The 23,332-nt window shown below is 45.5% G+C and overlaps 1 protein-coding gene across 3 annotated transcripts in view; it reads left to right on the plus strand.

The window, feature by feature from the left end:
• LOC121552256 (ATPase family AAA domain-containing protein 2B-like) overlaps window positions 1-23,332 on the plus strand; it is a 159,972-nt gene that overhangs the window by 80,275 nt on the left and 56,365 nt on the right. For all 3 annotated transcript variants that reach the window (XM_041865017.2, XM_045211309.1, XM_045211310.1), the window contains exons 23-24: window positions 15,081-15,203; window positions 16,122-16,253. In XM_041865017.2, coding sequence (XP_041720951.2) covers window positions 15,081-15,203; window positions 16,122-16,253 — 255 coding nt within the window. The remainder of the gene's footprint in view (window positions 1-15,080; window positions 15,204-16,121; window positions 16,254-23,332) is intronic.

The raw sequence follows: 23,332 nt of genomic DNA on the forward strand, positions 1-23,332 counted from the left end.
GGGCGGCGCACAATTGGCCCAGCGTCGTCCAGGGTAGGGGAGGGAATGGCCGGCAGGGATGTAGCTCAGTTGATAGAGCATGGCGTTTGCAACGCCAGGGTTGTGGGTTCGATTCCCACGGGGGGCCAGTATAAAAAAAAAAAAGATATATTCACTAACTGTAAGTCGTTCTGGATAAGAGCGTCTGCTAAATGACTAAAATGTAAATGTGTCGAAGTCAATCTCCTAAATCCCTTTGCTATTCATAAATCATGCAGTGTAGTTATACAGTATGTCCATGATATATCACCTGGACAAGTAAACCAAAGATCTTGTTTCTATTTCTCTAGGATTCGAAGCCCATGTCAAGACTTGCTAGTGACCGCTAAAGTGACTCGTCAGTGTAGCTTAGTGATGAGTTTTTTGCGAACTAACGGCTCTTTTTGAGCGGATCCTTTAGGTGTCAGGAACCGAATCGCATCGGTGATTGAGCCGTTCATTTGGCTCCCTATTTTGCATACTGGTAGACTACTGATTTTTGGTGATTATCTGCTGATAAATTATGAAATAATTCTATGAAGATGTTGAATCCTCATTGCAGGAACAATAGGCAGTGGAGAGCGCACCTCATTCTGGTCCAAAATATGAATAAATAAAACCGATTGCAGGTTATAAAAGCAAATGATAAACTCAGCAAAAAAGGAAACGTCCTCTCACTGTCAACTGCGTTTATTTTCAGCAAACTTAACATGTATAAATATTTGCATCAACATAACAAGATTCAACAACTGAGACATAAACTGAACAGTAGGGAATGGCCCTAGCCCTCACCCTCCTATCCAACAGGTCCAAGACGTGCTCAATGGGATTGAGATCCGGGCTCTTCGCTGGCCATGGCAGAACACTGACATTCCTGTCTTGCAGGAAATCACGCACAGAACGAGCAGTATGGCTGGTATGTCATGATGTTCAGATGTACCGATCCTGTGCAGGTGTTGTTACACGTGGTCTGCCACTGCGAGGACGATCAGCTGTCCATCCTGTATCCCCGTAGAGCTGTCTTAGGCGTCTCACAGTACGGACATTGCAATTTATTGCCCTGGCCACATCTGCAGTCCTCATGCCTCCTTGCAGCATGCCTAAGGCACGTTCACGCAGATGAGCAGGGACCCTGGGCATCTTTCTTTTGGTGTTTTTCAGAGTCAGTAGAAAGGCCTCTTTAGTGTCCTAAGTTTTCATAACTGTGACCTTAATTGCCTACCGTCTGTAAGCTGTTAGTGTCTTAACAACCGTTCCACAGGTGCATGTTCATTAATTGTTTATTGTTAATTGAACAAGCATGGGAAACAGTGTTTAAACCCTTTACAATGAAGATCTGTGAAGTTTCTTTTTTTGCTGATTTTATATGGTATTATTAAAGGTATCGATATAGGCCTACTGATTTGATTAAAGTGTAAAAAATGGAGTAGTCAGCTGCTGCTTTCTGTGTAGCAAAGCCCATGTTTAACACTTGCTTCATTCTTCAATCGTACCCGTAGGTCTATTCACGGGCGCCTGACTTTGTATAAAAGTGGCTGTACACAATCTGGCGGGGGTTACTCCCCCTGAACATTTTTGCATTTTTAAAACCCTTTTCTTGCAATTCTATATTGTTTCTCAACAGGGAATCAATCCATGTTTACTTGACAGAACATAATATTTTTTCTTATGTTTTTGCCACAATAAACTAACAAACATTGTGGCAATTCATATCTTGCAATAAAACTGTAAATTTGACTTTAATCTCAAGAGAAGACAGGTTTTAAGTTAAAAAAGGTTATCTTACTTAGTCCTGATTAGGGCAGTTACGGTGACCATATTACCGCCACACCGGCGGTCACGAGTCATGAAGGCAGTCAAATTCCACGTGACCGTGATCAAATAAAATAAAATGGTATTTGTCACATGCGCCGAATACAACAGTGAAATGCTTACTTACAAGCCCTTAACCAACAATGCAGTTTAAAAAAAAAATAAGTTAAAGTATTTACTCAAATAAACTGAAGTAAAAAATAGAAAAATAACAAATTAATTAAAAAGCAACAATAAAATAACAGTAGTGAGGCTATATACAGGGGGTACCGGTACAGAGTCAATGTGCGGGGGCACAGGTTAGTCGAGGTAATATGTACATGTAGGTAGAGGTAAAGTGACTATGCATAGATAATAAACAGAGTAGCAGCAGCGTAAAAATAAGTGGTGGGGGTGGGGGGTTGCAGCTGTTAAACCTTTTGAGGATCTGAGGACCCATGCCAAATCTTTTGTCTCCTGAGGGGGAATAGGCTTTGTCGTGCCCTCTTCACGACTGTCTTGGTGTGTTTGGACCATAATAGTTTGTTGGTGATGTGGACACCAAGGAACTTGAAGCTCTCAACCTGTTCCACTACAGCCCTGTTGATGAGAATGGGGGCGTGCTCAGTCCTCTTTTATTTCCGGTAGTCCACAATCATCTCCTTTGTCTTGATCACGTTGAGGGAGAGGTTGTTATCCTGGCACCACACGGCCAGGTCTCTGTCCTCCTCCCTATAGGCTGTCTCATCGTTGTCGGTGATCAGGCCTACCACTGTTGTGTCGTCGGCAAACTTAATGATGGTGTTGGAGTCGTGCCTGGCCATGCAGTCATGGGTGAACAGGGAGTACAGGAGGGGACTGAGCACGCACCCCTGAGGGGCCCCTGTGTTGTTACCTACCCTTACCACCTGGTGGCGGCCCGTCAGGAAGTCCAGGATCCAGTTGCTGTGGGAGGTGTTTAGTCCCAGGGTCCTTAGCTTAGTGATGAGCTTTGAGGGCACTATGGTGTTGAACGCTGAGCTGTAATCAATTAATATCATTCTCACGTAGGTGTTCCTTTTGTCCAGGTGGGAAAGGGCAGTGTGGAGTGCAATAGAGATTGCGTCATCTGTGGATCTGATGGGGCGATATGCAAATTGGAGTGGGTCTAGGGTTTCTGGGATAATGGTGTTGTGAGCCATGACCAGCCTTTCAAAGCACTTCATGGCTACAGACATGAGTTCTACGGGTCGGTAGTCATTTAGGCAGGTTATCTTAGTGCTCTTGGGCACAGGGACTATGGTGGTCTGCTTGAAACATGTTGGTATTACAGACTCAGTCAGGGACTGGTTGAAAAAATCAGTGAAGACACTTGCCAGTTGGTCAGCGCATGCTCGGAGTACACGTTCTGGTAATCTGCGGCCTTGTGACTGTTGACCTGTTTAAAGGTCTTACTCAAATCGGCTACGGAGAGCGTGATCACACAGTCGTCCGGAACAGCTGATGCTCTCATGCATGCTTCAGTGTTGCTTGCCTCAAAGCGAGCATAGAAGTAATTTAGCTCGTCTGGTAGGCTCATGTCACTGGGCAGCTCGCAGCTGTGCTTCCCTTTTGTAATCTGTAATAGTTTGCAAGCCCTGCCACATCCGACGAGCATCGGAGCCGGTGTAGTACGATTCAATCTTAGTCCTGTATTGACTCTTTGCCTGTTCATCGGAGGGCATAGTGGGATTTCTTATAAGCGTCCAGGTTAGAGTCCCGCTCCTTGAAAGCGGCAGCTCTACCCTTTAGGTCAGTGCGTATGTTGCCTGTAATCCATGGCTTCTGGTTGGGGTATGTACGTACGGTCACTGTGGGGACATTTTACATTACATTTTAGTCATTTAGCAGACGCTGTTATCCAGAGCGACTTACATTATTTTGTATTTTTCATACTGGCCCCCCGTGGGAATTGAACCCACAACCCTGGCGTTGCAAACGCCATGCTCAATCAACTGAGCTACAACATCAATGCACTTATTGATGAAGCCAGTGATTTATGTGGTGTACTTCTCAATGCCATCGAAAGAATCCCGGAACATATTCCAGTCTGCGCTTGCAAAACAGTTCTGTAGCTTAGCATCTGCGTCATCTGACCGCTTCCGTATTGAGCGAGTCAATGGTACTTCCTGCTTTTAGTTTTTGCTTGTAAGCAGGAATCGGGAGGATAGAATTATGGTCAGATTTGCCAAATGGAGGGCGAGGGAGAGCTTTGTACGCGTCTCTGTGTGTGGAGTAAAGGTGGTCTATAGTTTTTTTCCCCCTCTGGTTGCACATATAACATGCTGATAGAAATTAGGTTTGATGCTGCTGATGGTCGTTAGTAGCCTACCAAACTTGCTAACTGCCTGGTACTCAGCACTCTATTGTCCCTCTAATCACTCTGACATCAATGCAAATGTTTTCGAAAATCTAATCAAACACTTAATAATAATATGCCATTTAGCAGACGCTTTTATCCAAAGCGACTTACAGTCATGTGTGCATACATTTTTAGAGCCCATGAGCTCATATTGCACAACATTTCAATAGGTTATGCAATTGCGCAAGAAAATAGAGTGATGGCCTCTTTTTAAAAAGAGGAGGATCAGCTTTCTATAGGCTAGGCCTAATATATTTATTTTTCCAATTTCCTTAATGTTAAGCATATTGCTTATATTTACAGCAGGAGTATAGCCTACCTGGCTGGCATGAAAATAAACCACGGGGAAAGGCGTCCTCCATTCGCTATTTAAGTGCATAGATGACATGTATTTTTTCCCGTTGCCCCTGTTTTGATACAGGTGCATGATAATCGTCCATTCTAAATCAAAACAAATTTCACAAATATATGATTTAGTATATGTAAAGACAAGATTAAATCAAGAATAATCTGGGTGACAATATTAGCCTATCACTTGTGAATTATATATTATCAGTTGTGAATGATGCCCAGCATAACATTTACATTACATTTTAGTCATTTAGCAGACGCTCTTATCCAGAGCGACTTACAGGAGCAATTAGGGTTAAGTGCCTTGCTCAAGGGCACATTTACGTCATTTAGCAGACGCTCTTAACCAGAGCGACTACAAATTGGTGCATTCACCCTATAGCCAGTGGGATAACCACTTTACAATTATACTTTTTTTTTTTTTTTTTTTTGGGGTGGGGTAGAAGGATTACTTTATCCTATCCCAGGTGTTCTTAAAGAGGTGGGGTTTCAAATGTCTCCGGAAGGTGGTGAGTGACTCCCGCTGTCCTGGCGTCGTGAGGGAGCTTGTTCCACCATTGGGGTGCCAGAGCAGCGAACAGTTTTGACTGGGCTGAGCGGGAACTATGCTTCCGCAGAGGAAGGGAAGCCAGCAGGCCAGAGGTGGATGAACGCAATGCCCTCGTTTGGGTGTAGGGACTGATCAGAGCCTGAAGGTACGGAGTTGCCGTTCCCCTCACTGCTCCATAGGCAAGCACCATGGTCTTGTAACGGATGCGAGCTTCAACTGGAAGCCAGTGGAGTGTGCGGAGGAGGGGGGTGACGTGAGAGAACTTGGGAAGGTTGAACACCAGACGGGCTGCGGCATTCTGGATGAGTTGTAGGGGTTTAATGGCACAGGCAGGGAGCCCAGCCAACAGCGAGTTGCAGTAATCCAGACGGGGAGATGACAAGTGCCTGGATTAGGACCTGTGCCGCTTCCTGTGTAAGGCAGGGTCGTACTCTCCGAATGTTGTAGAGCATGAACCTGCAGGATCGGGTCACCGCCTTGATGTTAGCGGAGAACGACAGGGTGTTGTCCAGGGTCACGCCAAGGCTCTTCGGCGTTCTGGGAGGAGGACACAACGGAGTTGTCAACCGTGATGGCGAGATCATGGAACGGGCAGTCCTTCCCGGGAGGAAGAGCAGCTCCGTCTTGCCAGGGTTCAGCTTGAGGTGGTGATCCGTCATCCATGCTGATATGTCGGCCAGACATGCAGAGATGCGATTCGCCACCTGGTTATCAGAAGGGGGGAAAGGGAGAAGATTAGTTGTGTATCGTCAGCGTAGCAATGATAGGAGAGGCCATGTGAGGATATGACAGAGCCAAGTGACTTGGTGTATAGGGAGAAAAGGAGAGGGCCTAGAACTGAGCCCTGGGGGACACCAGTGGTGAGAGCACGTGGTGCGGAGACAGCTTCTCGCCACGCCACTTGGTAGGAGCGACCGGTCAGGTAGGACGCAATCCAGGGAGTGAGCCGCGCCGGAGATGCCCAGCTCGGAGAGGGTGGAGAGGAGGATCTGATGGTTCACTGTATCAAAGGCAGCAGACAGGTCTAGAAGGACAAGAGCAGAGGAGAGAGAGTTAGCTTTAGCAGTGCGGAGAGCCTCCGTGACACAGAGAAGAGCAGTCTCAGTTGAATGACCAGTTCTGAAACCTGACTGGTTTGGATCAAGAAGGTCATTCTGAGAGAGATAGCAAGAGAGTTGGCTAAAGACGGCACGCTCAATAGTTTTGGAAAGGAAAGAAAGAAGGGATACTGGTCTGTAGTTGTTGACATCAGTGGGATCGAGTGTTGGTTTTTTGAGAAGGGGTGCAACTCTCGCTCTCTTGAAGACGGAAGGGACATGGCCAGCGGTCAAGGATGAGTTGATGAGCGAGGTGAGGTAGGGGAGAAGGTCACCGGAGATGGTCTGGAGAAGAGAGGAGGGGATGGGGTCAAGCGGGCAGGTTGTTGGGCGGCCTGCAGTCACTAGTCGCAAGATTTTATCTGGAGAGAGAGGGGAGAAAGAAGTCAAAGCATAGGGTAGGGCAGTGTGAGCATTAGACTTAACAACAGTGTCATTAGACTTAACAAACGAGGATCGGATGTCGTCAACCTTCTTTTCAAAGTGGTTGACGAAGTCATCCACAGAGAGGGAGGAGGGGAGGGGGGGGGGAGGGTTCAGCAGTGAGGAGAATGTGGCAAAGAGCTTCCTAGGGTTAGAGGCAGATGCTTGGAATTTAGAGTGGTAGAGAGTGGCCTTAGCAGCAGAAACAGATGAAGAAAATGTAGAGAGGAGGGAGTGAAAAGATGCCAGGTCGGCAGGGAGTTTAGTTTTCTTCCATTTCCGCTCAGCTGCCCGGAGCTCTGTTCTGTGAGCTCGCAATGAGTCATCAAGCCACGGAGCTGGAGGGGAGGACCGAGCCGGCCGGGAGGATAGGGGGACACAGGGAGTCAAAGGATGCAGAAAGGGGAGGAGAGGAGGGTTGAGGAGGCAGAATCAGGAGATTGGAGGGAGAAGGATTGAGCAGAGGGAAGAGATGATAGGATGGAAGAGGAGAGAGTAGGGGGAGAGAGAGCGAAGGTTGCGGCGGCGCGTTACCATCTGTGTAGGGGCAGAGTGAGTAGTGTTGGAGGAGAGCGAGAGAGAAAAGGATACAAAGTAGTGGTCGGAGACATGGAGGGGAGTTGCAGTGAGATTAGTAGAAGAGCAACATCTAGTAAAGATGAAGTCAAGCGTATTGCCTGCCTTGTGAGTGGGGGGTGGTGAGAGGGTGAGGTCAAAAGAGGAGAGGAGTGGAAAGAAGGAGGCAGAGAGAAATGAGTCAAATGTAGACGTGGGGAGGTTGAAATCCCCCAAAACTGTGAAGGGTGAGCCATCCTCAGGAAAGGAACTTATCAAGGCGTCAAGCTCATTGATGAACTCTCCAAGGGAACCTGGAGGGCGATAGATGACAAGGATATTAAGCTTAAATGGGCTAGTGACTGTGACAGCGTGGAATTCAAATGAGGAGATAGACAGATGGGTTAGGGGAAAAATTGAGAATGACCACTTGGGAGAGATGAGGATTCCTGTGCCACCACCCCTCTGACCAGATGCTCTCGGGTATGCGAGAACACATGGTCAGACGAGGAGAGAGCAGTAGGAGTAGCAGTGTTTTCAGTGGTAATCCATGTTTCCGTCAGCGCCAGGAAGTCGAGGGACTGGAGGGTAGCATAGGCTGGGATGAAGTCAGCCTTGTTGGCGGCAGAACGGCAGTTCGAGGCTGCCTGAGACCTGGAACTCCAGGTGTGTGGTGCGTGCAGGGACCACCAGGTTAGAGAGGCAGCAGCCACGCGGTGTGAGGCGTTTGTATGGCCTGTGCGGAGAGGAGAGAACAGGGATAGGCAGAGGCATAGTTGACAGGCTGCAGCAGATGGCTACAATAATGCAGAGGAGATCGGAATGAAATGAACTAAACATCTGGGAAGGGAGAGAGCAGGCCTCCCTCACCAAAAAAATAAAATAAAAATATATATAACTCTCCCAACTTCCACCTCAGAAACTATAATTGTTTCACTGAACCACCCGAGTAAAACTCTCCCAACTTCCACTTTAGAAATTAGAATTGTTGTAAACTACAGCAGACTGTTATCAGTAGCTGTAATTAAGTACAGCAGCTACCAACCACCTAACGTTAATGCCTCGGATGAGGTTAGAAAAACAGCTGAATGGTAGCAGCTAGCTGGCTCAATCACAGGTACTCTTAAGCATGAAATAACATTGGAAACAATTAACCACAGTTGCAAAAAGTTACCAGTAGCTACCCGCTAGCTAGCTAGCTGCTAGTTTGTTGGTCCAAGTAGTGGGTAAGCTAGCCTCGTGCTTCGCCGGGGTCTGCCGAATACAATACTTACCTACAATAATTACCTACAATAACCTTCAATAACTACCTGAGTAAGCTACCTATAATACCAAACTACAATACCTACCTACAATCTAAATACATGGTTTAAGCTTAACTCAACACCATATAAGAAGCCAAGCTTACCTTTCATAACGCAGCAATGATTAAACGTTGGGTAGCTAGCACAAAGATATTGTATTTAGCTACCACAGTACAGCCAGTTGGTAGTGTTGGCTAGCTAGCAATGGCTGCTGTGTTGACTTTGTTTGAAAAACGGCGTCGCTGCGAACGAATGTAGCTGGCTAAAAGGATATTGTTTTTAGTTGCTACTGTTGCTAATAGCTACTCACCAGCTAATCCAGGAGGTGAGTTAGCTAGCTAGTGTCGTATCGGGTGAATGGTGGCAATTATTGCTGTCAACAAAGAGTCCGCTTATGCTGCACAATGATTAGAGGCTTTTATTAATATCACAAGGTTACAGCATAAGTTACAGACCCGCGGTGTCCGGAGAACGGCGTCCCAGATTGCCATGGCCGTTCAAGAAACAAAGCCTTTTTTTTTGCGACTTTCGAATCAATTTCACACACCTCATGTAGCCTAGCCCATAGGCCTATAGGTTTTACTAAGGTTTATATCACAACTAAAGTGGCCAAATAACTTCTTAAGATTAAGCACATTCATCCGCTTTGCAAGGGGTGTAGAGCCTAACTGGCATACATAAGCAGCACGTGAGTTTCAAGTTTGTGGAAGATAATTTCCACCACAGAAATGCACCTTTATAATAAAAGCATTACATGCATAATTGCATTTGCGGTCACTTTTGATAATGGTGTTTTCCGCTAATGGAACATTTGCGCTTATAGCTTACTACCATGTGCGCATTTCTGTGCTTATAATGTTAAGTAGCCTAATAATTTATCAACATTTTAAGCTAAACGTTCTGATCTGTTACGTCAGCAACATTGCGTAATAAAATAAATTCTAGTGGTTGTATTAATTTGGGATCTATCACATCCCACAACTGTCCCAGACTATGTTTGGAATATTTATTTCTCGCACAGAATAGAATATGTCAACCTTGGTACTATGGGGGATAGTAGATTGACATAGGCTAGTGCATTTGCTGTTCGTTAGACCTACTCATCTTGTTGGCTGACGAAAAGTAAATGTGGACAGTTCTTCCAATATCTTCAATATGCACCTCGGAATTGGATAAGGATGCGCACAGTTGCCTTCCCGATGTGTCTGTCTTCACTTGTAGCCTGTGAGAAAACCCGATCACGTGATTGAGCGCGCAGCACTCAGGGAGAATGGCACAACGGTCACAGGCCAGAAAAGGCATGGATATTTTTTAGGGTGCATTATGGGGTTGCCGCCGTGAAATTCTAGGCATTATCAAGTGCTTGTCAAATTGTGAATGAGTGACTGATGTAGTGTGTACAGCCTGTGCAAAAAAACTAAGCAGCGCTCATGCATTTCAAGCGACTTTTCTCAAATCATCATTAGTTGCATTATAATATATTAAAAATGAAAACATATAGCACAACATTTGTAGAACAACTAAAGTTACATTAATAACTCTAAATTAAGCATATAGGAATACATATTTATTTGTTTACCACTCAACACAGAATAGCCGCATGTGTGCACTCCCTCAAATCGTATTTTATTCAGCTTTGTTCAATTGTATTCTTCATTCTTCTAAGCAAATCTTGTCTGCTAAATGAATTTGTGTAGCCCACAGCCATTTGGCATAGCCAGATCAGGACCTAACATATGGACAACTCAGAGTATGCTATTCTGTACTTCTGAAATAGACTACGTTTTCTTCATATCATGCTTCTTTAGACCTGTCTAAAATAAAGAATGGATTTATTGTGAAGGTGAAGGCTATATTATTTTTTAGACTTTTTAAAATGTAGATGTTCCAAAGGTCTGCATCAGTGGCTTGTAGGCTATGTGTGGAAGCCAGGAGATGCTAAATGTGTTTATGTTAATTAACAGTCAATTACCGTGAGACCGACAGTTATTTGCTTGACAATCACTGGCTGACTAAATTTCGTGACCGCCACAGCCTTAGTCCTGATCATCTAGGCCTAGACGATATCCAAAACAACACACTGAATTCAAAAATCTTCTGTAATTTTAATTGTAAAGTCATGTCTTTCTACTCAATACCACAATTCGTTTGACCAACCTGAGAGGTAAAGTTGTTACAGTATTCAAAAATTTAGCTATGTGTTTCAGATGGAATCAAGGCATTGGAATGTACCAGAGGACAACCAAAATAGAGCTTGTTCTGCAACAACAGAATTTGGTGGTATGAATATAGCAGGGGTTGTTACTTGCGAAAAAGTGTTATCAAATCGATTAGAATAACATGCATTATTTAAACACGCAGGCTGTGTTGGTGTTTACATTAAAGTGAAGGTTGTATGTTTGGATTCAGGCTTATGAATCATTCATAAGCCATGGGAATTAATGTAGCGGGAAAAAGAACTCAAGTTCCCTCTGTATGCTGTGGCGTTAATTGAAAGCCATATAGATGGAAGCCTAGCGACCCGACAACCATTCAATTAAAATGGACGTTGTATTTCTCAGGGAGCCTCTTTGTCTCTATCTCCCTGGGATACTGTAAATATGTGGGCCAACTAAACTAAAGGATGTTTCTTTCTCACTGCTTGTTGCTCAGTTAAATAGTTAAGCAAATAGCTACCTGGACTATCTGCATTGACCCTTTTTTTTCACTCACTTTTTTTGTCTCATCATATACCCTCCTGCTACTGTTTATTATCGATCACTTTATTCCTAATTCTATATGTACTTATCTACCTCAATTACCTCGTACCCCTGCACATGGACTCTGTACCGGTACTCCATGTATATAGCCAAGTTATTGTTACTCGTGTATATATTATTTAACAACATTATTCTGTGTTTTACTTTTCTATTATTTCTCTATTTTCTTTCTTTCTGCATTGTTGGGAAGGGCCTGTACGTAAGCATTTCACTGTTAGTCTACAACTGTTTATGAAGCATGTGACGAATAACATTTGATTTGATTTAAATCAAATCTAATTGTATTTGTCACATACACATGTTTAGCAGATGTTATTGTGGGTGTAGAGAAATGCTTGTGCTTCTAGCTCCGACAGTGCAGTAATATCTAACAAGTAATATCTAGCAATTTCACAACATATACCCAATACACATATATCTAAGTAAGGAATGGAATTAAGAATATTTAAGCTATTTAACAGTCTGATGGCCTTGAGATAGAAGCTGTTTTTCATTCTCTCGGTCACAGCTTTGATGCACCTGTACTGACCTCGCCTTCTGGATGATAGCGGGGTGAACAGGCAGTGGCTCGGGTGGTAGATGTCCTTGATGATATTTTTGGCCTTCCTGTGACATCGGGTGCTGTAGGTGTCCTGGAGGGCGGGTAGTTTGCTCCCGGTAATGTGTTCGGCAGACCGCACCACCCTCTGGAGAGCCCTGCGGTTGCGGGCGGTGCAGTTGCCGTACCGGGCGTTGATACAGCCCGACAGTATGCTCTCAATTGTGCATCTGTAAAAGTTTGGGAGGGTTTTAGGTGCCAAGCCAAATTTATTCAGCCTCCTGAGGTTGAAGAGGCTATGTTGCGCCGCCTTCACCACACTGTCTGCGTGGGTGGACCATTTCAGTTTGTCAGTGATGTGTACGCCAAGGAACTTGAAGCTTTCCTCCTCCACTGCGGTCCCGTCAATGTGGATAGGGGGGTGCACCCTCTGCTGTTTCCTGAAGTCCACGGTCTTCTCCTTTGATTTGTTGATGTTGAGTGAGAGGTTATTTTCCTGGCACCACACTCCCAGAGCCCTCACCTCCTCCCTGTAGGCGGTCTCGTCATTGTTGGTAATCAAGCCTACTACTGTTGTGTCGTCTGCAAACTTGATGATTGAGTTGGAGGCGTGCTTGGCCACGCAGTCATGGGTGAACAGGGAGTACATGAGGGGGCTGAGCACACACCCCTGTGGGGCCCCAGTGTTGAGGATCAGCGAAGTGGAGATTTCCTACCTTCACCACCTGGGGGTGGCCCGTCAGGATGTCCAGGACCCAGTTGCACAGGGCGGGGTTAAGACACAGGGCCTCGAGCTTAATGATGAGCTTGGAGGGTACTCTGGTGTTGAATGCTGAGCTATAGTCAATGAACAGCATTCTTACATAGCTATTCCTCTTGTCCAGATGGGATAGGTCAGTGTGCAGTGTGATGGCGATTGCATCGTCTGTGGCTCTATTGGGGCGGTAAGCAAATTGAAGTGGATCCAGGGTGACAGGTAAGGTAGAGGTGATATGATCCTTAACTAGTCTCTCAAAGCACTTCATGATGACAGAGGTGAGTGCTACGGGGCGATAGTTATTTAGTTCAGTTACCTTTGCTTTCTTGGGTACAGGAACAATGGTGGCCATCTTGAAGCATGTGGGGACAGCAGACTGGGAAAGGGAGAGATTGAATATGTCCGTAAACACACCAGCCAGCTGGTCTGCGCATGCTCTGAGGACACGGCTAGGGATGCCGTCTGGGCCGGCAGCCTTGCGGGGGTTAACATAATTAAATGTGGGCGAAGAAGGTGTTTAGCTTGTCCGGAAGCAAGACGTCTGTGTCGTCGACGTGGCTGGTATTCCTTTTTTAGTCTGTGATTGTCTGTAGACCCTGCCACATATGTCTCGTGTCTGAGCCGTTGAATTGCGACTCCACTTTGTTTCTATACAGTTTAATTGCCTTGCGGAGTGAGTAGCTACACTGTTTGTATTCTGTCATGTTCCCAGTCACCTTGCCCTGATTTAAATGCAGTGGTTCGCGCTTTCGGTTTTGCACGAATGCTGCCATCTATCCACGGTTTCTGGTTTGGGTAGGTTTTAATAGTCACAGTTGGCACAACATCTCCTATACACTTCCTGATAAACTCAGTCACCGTTTCAGTGTATTCGTCAAAATTATTTTCGCAAGCTACCCAGAACATATCCCAGTCCGCGTGATCAAAACAATCTTGAAGCGTGGATTCCGATTGGTCAGACCAGCGTTGAATAGTCCTTATCACGGGTACTTCCTGTTTGAGTTTCTGCCTATAGGAAGGGAGGAGCAAAATTGAGTCGTGGTCAGATTTGCCAAAAGGAGGGAGGGGGAGGGCCTTATAACCATCCCGGAAATTTGAATAGCAATGGTCGAGGATTTTAGCAGCCCGAGTACAACAGTCGATATGTTGATAGAACTTAAATGCAGCTTTATACGCATGAGCTCACACACACCGATGAATAAATCATTTCTGTGGGTTTGCAGGCTGGCGGAGAGCCCGGGTCATTTATTTGAATGCAGTGGCCGCAAATGATGCACTAAATATATATTTTTTAAAATTAAGGACTTTAATAATGAAGCCCAGTACTGGACTCCAACTAGTGTCCCTGGGAATAGAGACTAGCCCAGCACCAATTACATTTGGTCATTTTGTAGTTTGCTCACCGACTCGATGGCTTTTTGAAACATGCCTATTTTGTTTTCTGTCCTCTTCCTTTGTCTTCCAAATAGTCCTCTTTCTTCTTCCCCCCTCTTCCTCTTCTACTTTCTTTCCTTTTCCTCTCATCTCTTCTCCCTCCTTTCCTCCACTCCTCTCTTCCATTTCTCCTCCACTCCTGTTTGCAGTAAACGCTGAGGCTGTACTCTGCAGTCTTGAAAGAAGGTCTTGTTCCCCTGTGTTTCCTCTCACTTCATTATATAAAAAAAAACAAATATATCCGCTCTACACAGTGTCAACCCTGCATTCACGAACAAACCCGCTCTAGAGGAAAACACCCAAACATTTTCAAACTCGCAGCAAACAAACACTGTTTACACACACCACTGAGTAGGCGGCGGAATGTCCTTGTCAGCTCTCGACAGAGGTGACACGGGTTTCGATAAGGGTACAGACCTCCACTCAACACTCGCCCTGAACCCTGTCGCCCCATACTCTGACAGACAGTACAGTACCGTACCACACACACACACACACACACACACACACACAGTCTTCCAATTAGTGGTTAGAAGCTGTCAGATGGCGACCTCTCTGGCCCTCTGTCTGAACCTGTTGGTTGTGTGGCGTAATGAGGAGGATGTCTGTTTACACACATACATGCATGCTCGTGCAACACACAACTCACTGACAACCACCTTTTAGGATAAATATTGTATGTGTTAGAGGGAAGTGTGTGTGTGTGTGTGTGTGTGTGTGTTAGATATGCAATATGTGTGTCTGTGTGAGAAGAGAGGATGAGATTGACTGTATGCCTGAGGTTTGTCTCCTAACATTCACCACCAAAGGAAGCTATGTTGGCTTCATCCAAACAGTGAGAGAACAGTTATCCCTTGTCCCAGCGTTGGAGGCCAGACAGGGACACATCCAGCAGTTTGTGTTGTGGCCAGCAGAGGGTGGGGTGTGAGAGGCTAGTGAAAGGCAGAGGTAGGGAGAGAACGATGGCAGGTCATAGACCTTGTAAGCCCGAATTAATATCTGTCATATTATGATTCTTCAGGCCTAGGTAATTGAATCTGTAGGAATAATGTATCTACAATGCCAATACAGAATTGAGTGCATGTGCGTGTATTAATGACAGCGTGTGTTCTCTCCCTCCCAGATAAGATCATCCGCCACAGAGCGTGTAGTCTGAAGGACACGGCGCACGCCATGCTGGCCTCGGAGCTCGACCCAGAGTTCAACCGCATGTGTGAGGAAATCAAGGAGTCACGCAGGAAGAGGGGTGAGGAACACACACACTTTCCTTTCCTAGCATGTAGGATTGCCAGGGAGTGTTGCTTTAGCCTAAGGTGCTGTACTATGCATTAACTCGTGATGTTACACTAGTGTACAGTATGTTCACTGCTCCAGGGTGATTGGTGAATACCTAGCTAGTCTCTAATGGGATCCAATGCTGATTTTATTCATATGTAAACTTGTATAGTCACAGAGAGAGATGATCATGCACAAACACACTTGTTAGTGTACATGCACAAGGAGGATGTAGGTATAGTATTGGTAGTAATAGGTACTTGGTTGTACAGTATGTTCATACTTATGCACGTACATTCCGCTTGATTCTATACACAGAATCACCCACACACATGCAATCACACACACACATGCAATCACACACACATGCAAACGCGCGCACGCACACACACGCACAGGATCATGTGCAAAAAGCTTTTTACAACCTTGTTATTGAAACTGCTAAGGCTTAGTCTCCTGTCTTTCTCAGAAAAACAGTCCCATCAACGACTAGGAGTTTTCTAGGGTCACACACATCACTGCTGATTTCTTCTGTTTCACTGCGATGTGCATGCACACTCAAAGCCTCCCCGCAAATGAATATTTTAGCAGCAGAAGTCAACTGGCTGAAAGAGAATACAGCAGTGAATATTTAATGTGCCAGTAGAGATGCTAAAGGTATCCATTTGTACTATTCGATTGCCTGGTGTTGGGTTGCGTCAGCAAAACCTAATCTTGGCTGATCTGGTTCTGCCCTGGAGTCGGGAGAAGTGTGTGCCGTGTGTGTGCCGCATGTGTCCGTTCGTGCTATGGCTGACCTTGTAAAACAACACATTTCACTGCGCCTATCTGGTGTATGTGACAATAGAAAACATTTTTATTTTTTATTGATCTTGTATGTTGTCTGCAGACCTCCAGACTCCGGATGTGCCTCCTGTCTCCATGGCTGCCGTGGTAACCACCAGGAAGCCGGTTGGAGAGGAGAACCCTGGGAGCAGCACTCAGGGAGAGCCCGTTGATAAGCAGCACTGCAGCAGCAGCAGTGAGTACCACACATACGCAAGCATGCTCATTTAACACACGCACTGGCAGGCACACACACACGCTCAGCTAGCACACACAACACGGTTGACTCACAACACGGTTGACTCACAACACGGTTGACTCACAACACGGTTGACTCACAACACGGTTGACTCACAACTCCGTTGCTAAAGTGAGACGTGTGACTCAGTTCTGTCTGTGTGTGTAAGGTGTAGAGAGATCTGGGTTCAGATCATTTAGGACAAGGCCATTTAGCTGATTACAGAACCACCATACCACAAAGCAGCAGCCTCACCGTGTTAGCGCAACACACACGCATGCAGTGGGCAGCCTCATTAGAGACTGTTGTCTTCTCTCCTGTCTCTGCGTCGTCCCAGCGCTGTGTGGCGCGTGACCAAGCCACAGAGCAATTACCTGCCGCCACTGCTAGGTGCACACGGGGAGCAGGGTGTGCCAGGGGAGGGTGGGGGGCAGACAGACAGACCAGGTCATTATCAAATCAAATCAAATTGTATTTGCCACATGCGCCGAATACAACAGGTGACCTTACAGTGAAATGCTTACTTACAAGCCCTTAATCAACAATGCAGTTTTCAGAAAAATAAGTGTTACGTAAAGAAATAGATTAGTAAAAAATATAATTAATAATTAAAGAGCAGCATTAAAATAAAACAACAGTAGGGAGGTTATATACAGGGGGTACTGGTACAGAGTCAATGTGTGGGGGCACAGGTTAGTCAAGGTAATTGAGGTAATATGTACATGTAGGTAGAGTTAAAGTGACTATGCATACATTTGTAATGGATAAGAGCGTCTGCTAAATGATGTACATATAAATAATAAACAGGGAGTAGCAGCAGTGTAAAAGAGGGGGTGGGGTGGGGGGACAATGCAAATAGTCCGGGTAGCCATGATTAGCTGTTCAGGAGTCTTATGGCTTGGGGGTAGAAGCTGTTAAGAAGCCTTTTTGACTTAGACTTGGCGCTCAGGTACCGCCTGCCATGCAGTAGCAGAGAGAACAGTCCATGACTAGGGTGGCTGGAGTATTTGATGATTTTTAGGGCCTTCCTCTGACACCACCTGGTATATAGGTCCTGCATGGCAGGAAGCTTGGCCCCAGTGACGTACTGGGCCGTACGCACTACCCTCTGTAGTGCCTTGCGGTCGGAGGCCGAGCAGTTGCCATACCAGGCAGTGATGCAACCAGTCAGGATGCTCTCGTGGTGCAGCTGTAGAACTTTTTGAGGATCTGAGGACCCATGCCAAATCTTTTCAGTCTCCTGAGGGGGAATAGGCTTTGTCGTGCCCTCTTCACGACTGTCTTGGTGTGTTTGGACCATGATAGTTTGTTGGTGATGTGGACACCAAGGAACTTGAAGCTCTCAACCTGTTCCACTACAGCACTGTCGATGAGAATGGGGGCGTACTCTGTCCTCTTTTTTCCCCTTGTAGACCACAATCCTCTGACCTCCTCCCTATAGGCTGTCTCATCGTTGTCGGCAATCAGGCCTACCACTGTTGTGTCGTCAGCAAACTTAATGATGGTGTTGGAGTCGTGCCTGGCCATGCAGTCATGGGTGAACAGGGAGTTCAGGAGTGGACTGATCACACACCCCTGAGGGGCCCCCGTGTTGAGGATCAGCATGGCAGATGTGTTGTTACCTACCCTTACCACCTGGGGGCGGCCCGTCAGGAAGTCCAGGATCCAGTTGCAGAGGGAGGTGTTTAGTCCCAGGGTCCTTAGCTTAGTGATGAGCTTTGAGGGCACTATGGTGTTGAAAAGCTGAGCTGTAATCAATTAATATAATTCTCACGTAGGTGTTCCTTTTGTCCAGGTGGGAAAGGGCAGTGTGGAGCGCAATAGAGATTGCGTCATCTGTGGATCTGTTGGGGGTGATATGCAAATTGGAGTGGGTCTAGGGTTTCTGGGATAATGGTGTTGATGTGAGCAATGACCAGCCTTTCAAAGCACTTCATGTGCTACGGGTCGGTAGTCATTTAGGCAGGTTATCTTAGTGTTCTTGGGCACAGGGACTATGGTGGTCTGCTTGAAACATGTTGGTATTACAGACTCAGTCAGGGACATGTTGAAAATGTAAGTGAAGACACTTATCGGTTGGTCAGCGCATGCTTGGAGTACTTGTCCTGGTAATCCGTCTGGCCCTGCGGCCTTGTGAATGTTGACCTGCTTAAAAGTCTTACTCACATCGGCTACGGAGAGCGTGATCACACAGTCATCTGTCACAGCTGATGCTCTCATGCATGCTTCAGTGTTGCTTGCCTCGAAGCGAGCATAAAAGTGATTTAGCTCGTCTGGTAGGCTCGTGTCACTGGCAGCTCGTGCCAGTGCTTCCCTTTGTAGTCTGTAATAGTTTGCAAGACCTGCCACATTCGACGAGCGTCGGAGCCAGTGTAGTACGATTAAATCTTAGTCCTGTATTGACTCTTTGCCTGATTGATGGTTCGTCTGGGGGCATAGCAGGATTTCTTAAAGCGTCCGGGTTAGAGTCCCACTCCTTGAAAGCGGCAGCTCTACGTTTTAGCTCAGTGCGGATGTTGCCTGTAATCCATGGCTTCTGGTTGGGGTACGTACGGTCACTGTGGGGACGACGTCATCGATGCACTTATTGATGAAGCCAGTGACTGATGTGGTGTACTCCTCAATGCCATCGGAAGAATCCCGGAACATATTCCAGTCTGTGCTTGCAAAACAGTCCTGTAGCTTAGCATTTGCGTCATCTGACCACATTTTTTTATTAACCGAGTCACTGGTGCTTCCTGCTTTAGTTTTTGCTTATAAGCAGGAATCAGGAGAATAGAATTATGGTCAGATTTGCCAAATGGAGGGCGAGGGAGAGCTTTGTACGCGTCTTTGTGTGTGGAGTAAAGGTGGTCTAGAGTTTTTTTCCTCTGGTTGCACATTTAACATGCTGGTAGAAATGAGGTAGAACTGATTTAAGTTTCCCTGCATTAAAGGCCCCGGCCACTAGGAGCGCCACCTCTGGATGAGCGTTTTCCTGTTTGCTTATGGCCCTATACAGTTCATTGAGTGCTGTCTTAGTGCCAGCATCGGTTTGAGGTGGTAAATAGACAGCTACGAAAAATATAGATGAAAACTCTCTTGGTAAATAGTGTGGTCTACAGCTTATTGTGAGATACTCTACCTCAGGCGAGCAAAACCTAGAGACTTCCTTAGTATTAGATTTCATGCACCAGCTGTTGTTTACAAATATACACAGACCACCACCCCTTGTCAGCCGTTCTATCCCGCCAGCTGTATGTTATCCATGTCGTCGTTCAGCCACGACTCGGTGAAACATAAGATATTACAGTTTTAATGTTCCGTTGGTAGGATATCCGTGATCGTAGGTAGTCTATTTTGTTTTCAAATTTTTGTACGTTTGCTAATAGGACTGATGGTAGAGGCAGAGTACTCACTCGCCTTCGGATCCTTACAAGGCACCCAACCTACATCCACAATATCTCTTTCTCATGTGAATGACAGGGATTTGGGCCTTGTCGGGGTCTGTAGAATATCCTTTGCGTCTGATTCGTCCAATACGAGGTGAGTAATCGCTGTCCTGATATCCAGAAGCTCTTTTTGGTCATAAGAGACGGTGACAGAAAAATTATGTACAGAATCAATTACAAATAATGCGAAAAAACAGACATAATAGCACAATTGGTTAGGGGGCCGTAAAACGGCAGCCATCTCCTCTGGCGCCATTATATTACCGGGATGTACCACTGACAACCAGGAGGGAGTGTGGGTGTTATTGGAGAATACCTGAGGTTGTTGCATGTACCACTGAGTTCGTATCTGTCTGAATGAAGAAGATTGATATTCAAAGTATATGTTTACTCTTCTGTGATGTTAAATCTGCTGCTATATTTGAAGCCTAGTTCAGCCTAGTTACCAATTGGTGTCCCCTCACAGCTTAGGCCTACTTGTAAAATGTGTCTAGAAATATTAGTTCAGAATCTGTTGGGTCACAATAACCACTAATAAAGCAAATAACAAATAAAGGCACGACACAATTACAGTATAGGCACTACTGGACTAGATCTTGCTGCACTGCAATACTCTGTTCTGCCACAGCTTGGCGCTTGCCTCTCAGGAGACCAGTAATTGGCCTCCTGCTGTGTGTGTAAACTAGAGTTTTGGCCCAGGGAGAAGTAGGCCTTGAGATGAGAGCCTATTTTCCAACAGTAATATTGTGTGTGTGTGTGTGTCTTAGCTTCTAGCTTGCTGTTAATTATCCATCAGGATGTAGGAGGCGAGAAGCAATGCAGGATTTCTTGTTTACAGTGTGGCCTTGGATTGATTGTTGAAGTCATTTTTCCTTTGCGTGTGACTTATAGGCCTAAGATTATAAACTATAAATACAGTACATAGTGTAAACACAACCAGCTTCAGTTACAATGGATCAATCTTCTTTGAACTCTGTCGAACATCTAGTATTGTTTGTCTTCACATTAGTTTCCAGTAATGTGAGGCCTTTCAAGTGATTGACTAATTGCATGCAGTAGTCAAGGAGATTGTTTTTCTTCCTTCTTAATCAAAACACTTCAAGCTCTCTTTTTATTCTGTGGGTGTATTCAACACAATCAGCTACAACCACATCTGACCTCAGTCAATCCTCTAACAATGTTTACATTGTGACATATGCTATTAGTAACCCGAGGGGTGTTAAGTGGTTGATTATGAATTGCATGTAGAAGTAGTCAAGTATTTTATGTTCCACTTCTGTTTACCCTGTCTGACCAAATCAAGGAGGTTAAATTGGCAAATAGCGTCTCCCCCTTTTATCTCAGGAGCCAAAGTGTTGCACATGTCAGTCACTAATTCACTGTGTCCCATAACTTATCACCACGCTCCAGAACTTAATTAATTAGCCCTGGTAATTCATTATTTTAGCTGAAGTCATCATCAGCAACCAATTCTCACTTGGAGCACTTTTGTGACATGTCCAATTAATTGATCGGGGGGGATCAATTAGGTGTTGAGATAGATATGACAGAATCTTGCACACACTGCCTCCCTTTGGGAAGAGAGAGACTGCTGCTGATGAAGTTGCCTCTAGATGCTGATCTAATCCTAACATTTACCATTAGGCTGAAAAACACAAAACTGGATCAGTGTCTAGGGGCGACTCCATCAGCAAAGGTTACGATTTGGTGAGGGTAAACCATAGAGGATTTGGGTAAACTTCTACCCAGGGCCATCAGTGAGCTCTATTCCCCATAGCACTGTGTGGCAGCCCCATGTGACTTTGGTCAAATGTAGTGCACTATTGAGGAATTTGGGGCCGAGCTCCATTCCAGAGCTATTAGGCTACCTGTTTAGTTTGTGCCAAATGGTGTACGAGGCTATATGGGGAATATGAAGTTATTTGAGCCCCAGCTCCAGGCCAGAGAGCCATCACCTGGCTGTTTAGGCTGTGCCCCTCCTGGGTTCATAGTGAGGGCACTGCCAGGAGGATATGGAGGAGAGTTCAACCACTGTACCTTCCCCTTATCCATAATTCACTATCCTGTGTTCCCATTCATACACCTCAAGTTTCTAGCAACCGTGTGAGCTGACTGTCTTTGACTTGGGAATACTTGGGGCTATTTATGTAGGTACCTTGTAAATCTTGCATGTTCATGTTAACACAATTATATGTAGCTCTGCTGCTCAGTTTGCCACTATAGTGTTCATGTAAAATGTCTTGCATTAGCTCTAGGCTTATATTTAGAGAGCTTTGTAAGTTGTTGCCCCCTCCCTCGACATTCAGCTTTTCATTCAGCTTTTTATGTTGACTGTCAATGTTAACCATGATTGGAGAGGAGAGCCCATCAGCTCTTTTTTTTTCCTTTGAGCAATATTCCAGGAACTCCCTGCATGATTCAAGGAGAACACTCTTCCGGCATGATTTAACGATGCTGTCACGATAAAGTTTAACATTTTAGTCATTTAGCAGATGCTCTTATCCAGAGCGACTTAAGTGCATTCATCTTAAGATAGCTAGGTAGGACAACCACATATCACAGGCATAGAAAGTCAATTTTTCCTCAATAACGTAGCTGTCGGTAGAGTCAGAGCTAGAAGGCGGGGTCGAGGTGAGGAGGAGGATTATTTAAGATACTGTTTGAAGAGGTAGGGTTTCAGATGTTTTCAGAAGATGGGCAAGGGACTCTGCTGTCCTAGCTTCAGGGGGAAGCTGGTTCCACAGAGAAGTTTTCACAATTCAGTTAAAGCTGTAGGTTGTAAAATTGCGTGCAATAAGGCCTGTATAGAGTTGTTCAAGCTAATGCATGTTTCCCTTGGGAGACCAGTACGAAAAAAGTATGAAAATGTAAGCACTCACTCACTACATACTGTAAGTCGCTCTGTATAGGAGCATCTGCTAAATTACTCAAATTTAAAAATGTATTCGCCAAGCAGCTTGGTGGGAAGGTGACAACAGTTGATGCGATTATTCACAAATGGAAGAAACACAAAAGAACTGTCAATCTCCCTCGGCCTGGGGCTCCATGCAAGATCTCACCTCGTGGAGTTGCAATGATCATGAGAACGGTGAGGATTCAGCCCAGAACTACGCGGGAGGAACTTGTCAATGATCTCAAGGCAGCTGGGACCATAGTCACCAAGAAAACAATTGGTAACACACTACGCCGTGAAGGACTGAAATCCTGCAGCGCCCGCAAGGTCCCCATGCTCAAGAAAGCACATTTACAGGCCCGTCTGAAGTTTGCCAATGAACATCTGAATGATTCAGGGAAGAACTGGGTGAAAGTGTTGTGGTCAGATGAGACCAAAATGGAGCTCTTTGGCATCAACTCAACTCACCATTTTTGGAGGAGGAGGAATGCTGCCTATGACCCCAAGAACACCATCCCCACCATCAAACATGGAGGTGGAAACATTATGCTTTGGGGGTGTTTTTCTGCTAAGGGGACAGGACAACTTCACCGCATCAACGGGACGATGGACGGGGCCATGTACTGTCAAATCTTGGGTGAGAACCTCCTTCCCTCAGCCAGGGCATTGAAAATGGGTCGTGGATGGGTATTCCAGCATGACAATGACCCAAA

This window comes from Coregonus clupeaformis, chromosome 36, assembly GCF_020615455.1.
Source record: "Coregonus clupeaformis isolate EN_2021a chromosome 36, ASM2061545v1, whole genome shotgun sequence".
In the NCBI taxonomy this organism is placed as follows: Eukaryota; Metazoa; Chordata; class Actinopteri; order Salmoniformes; family Salmonidae; genus Coregonus; species Coregonus clupeaformis.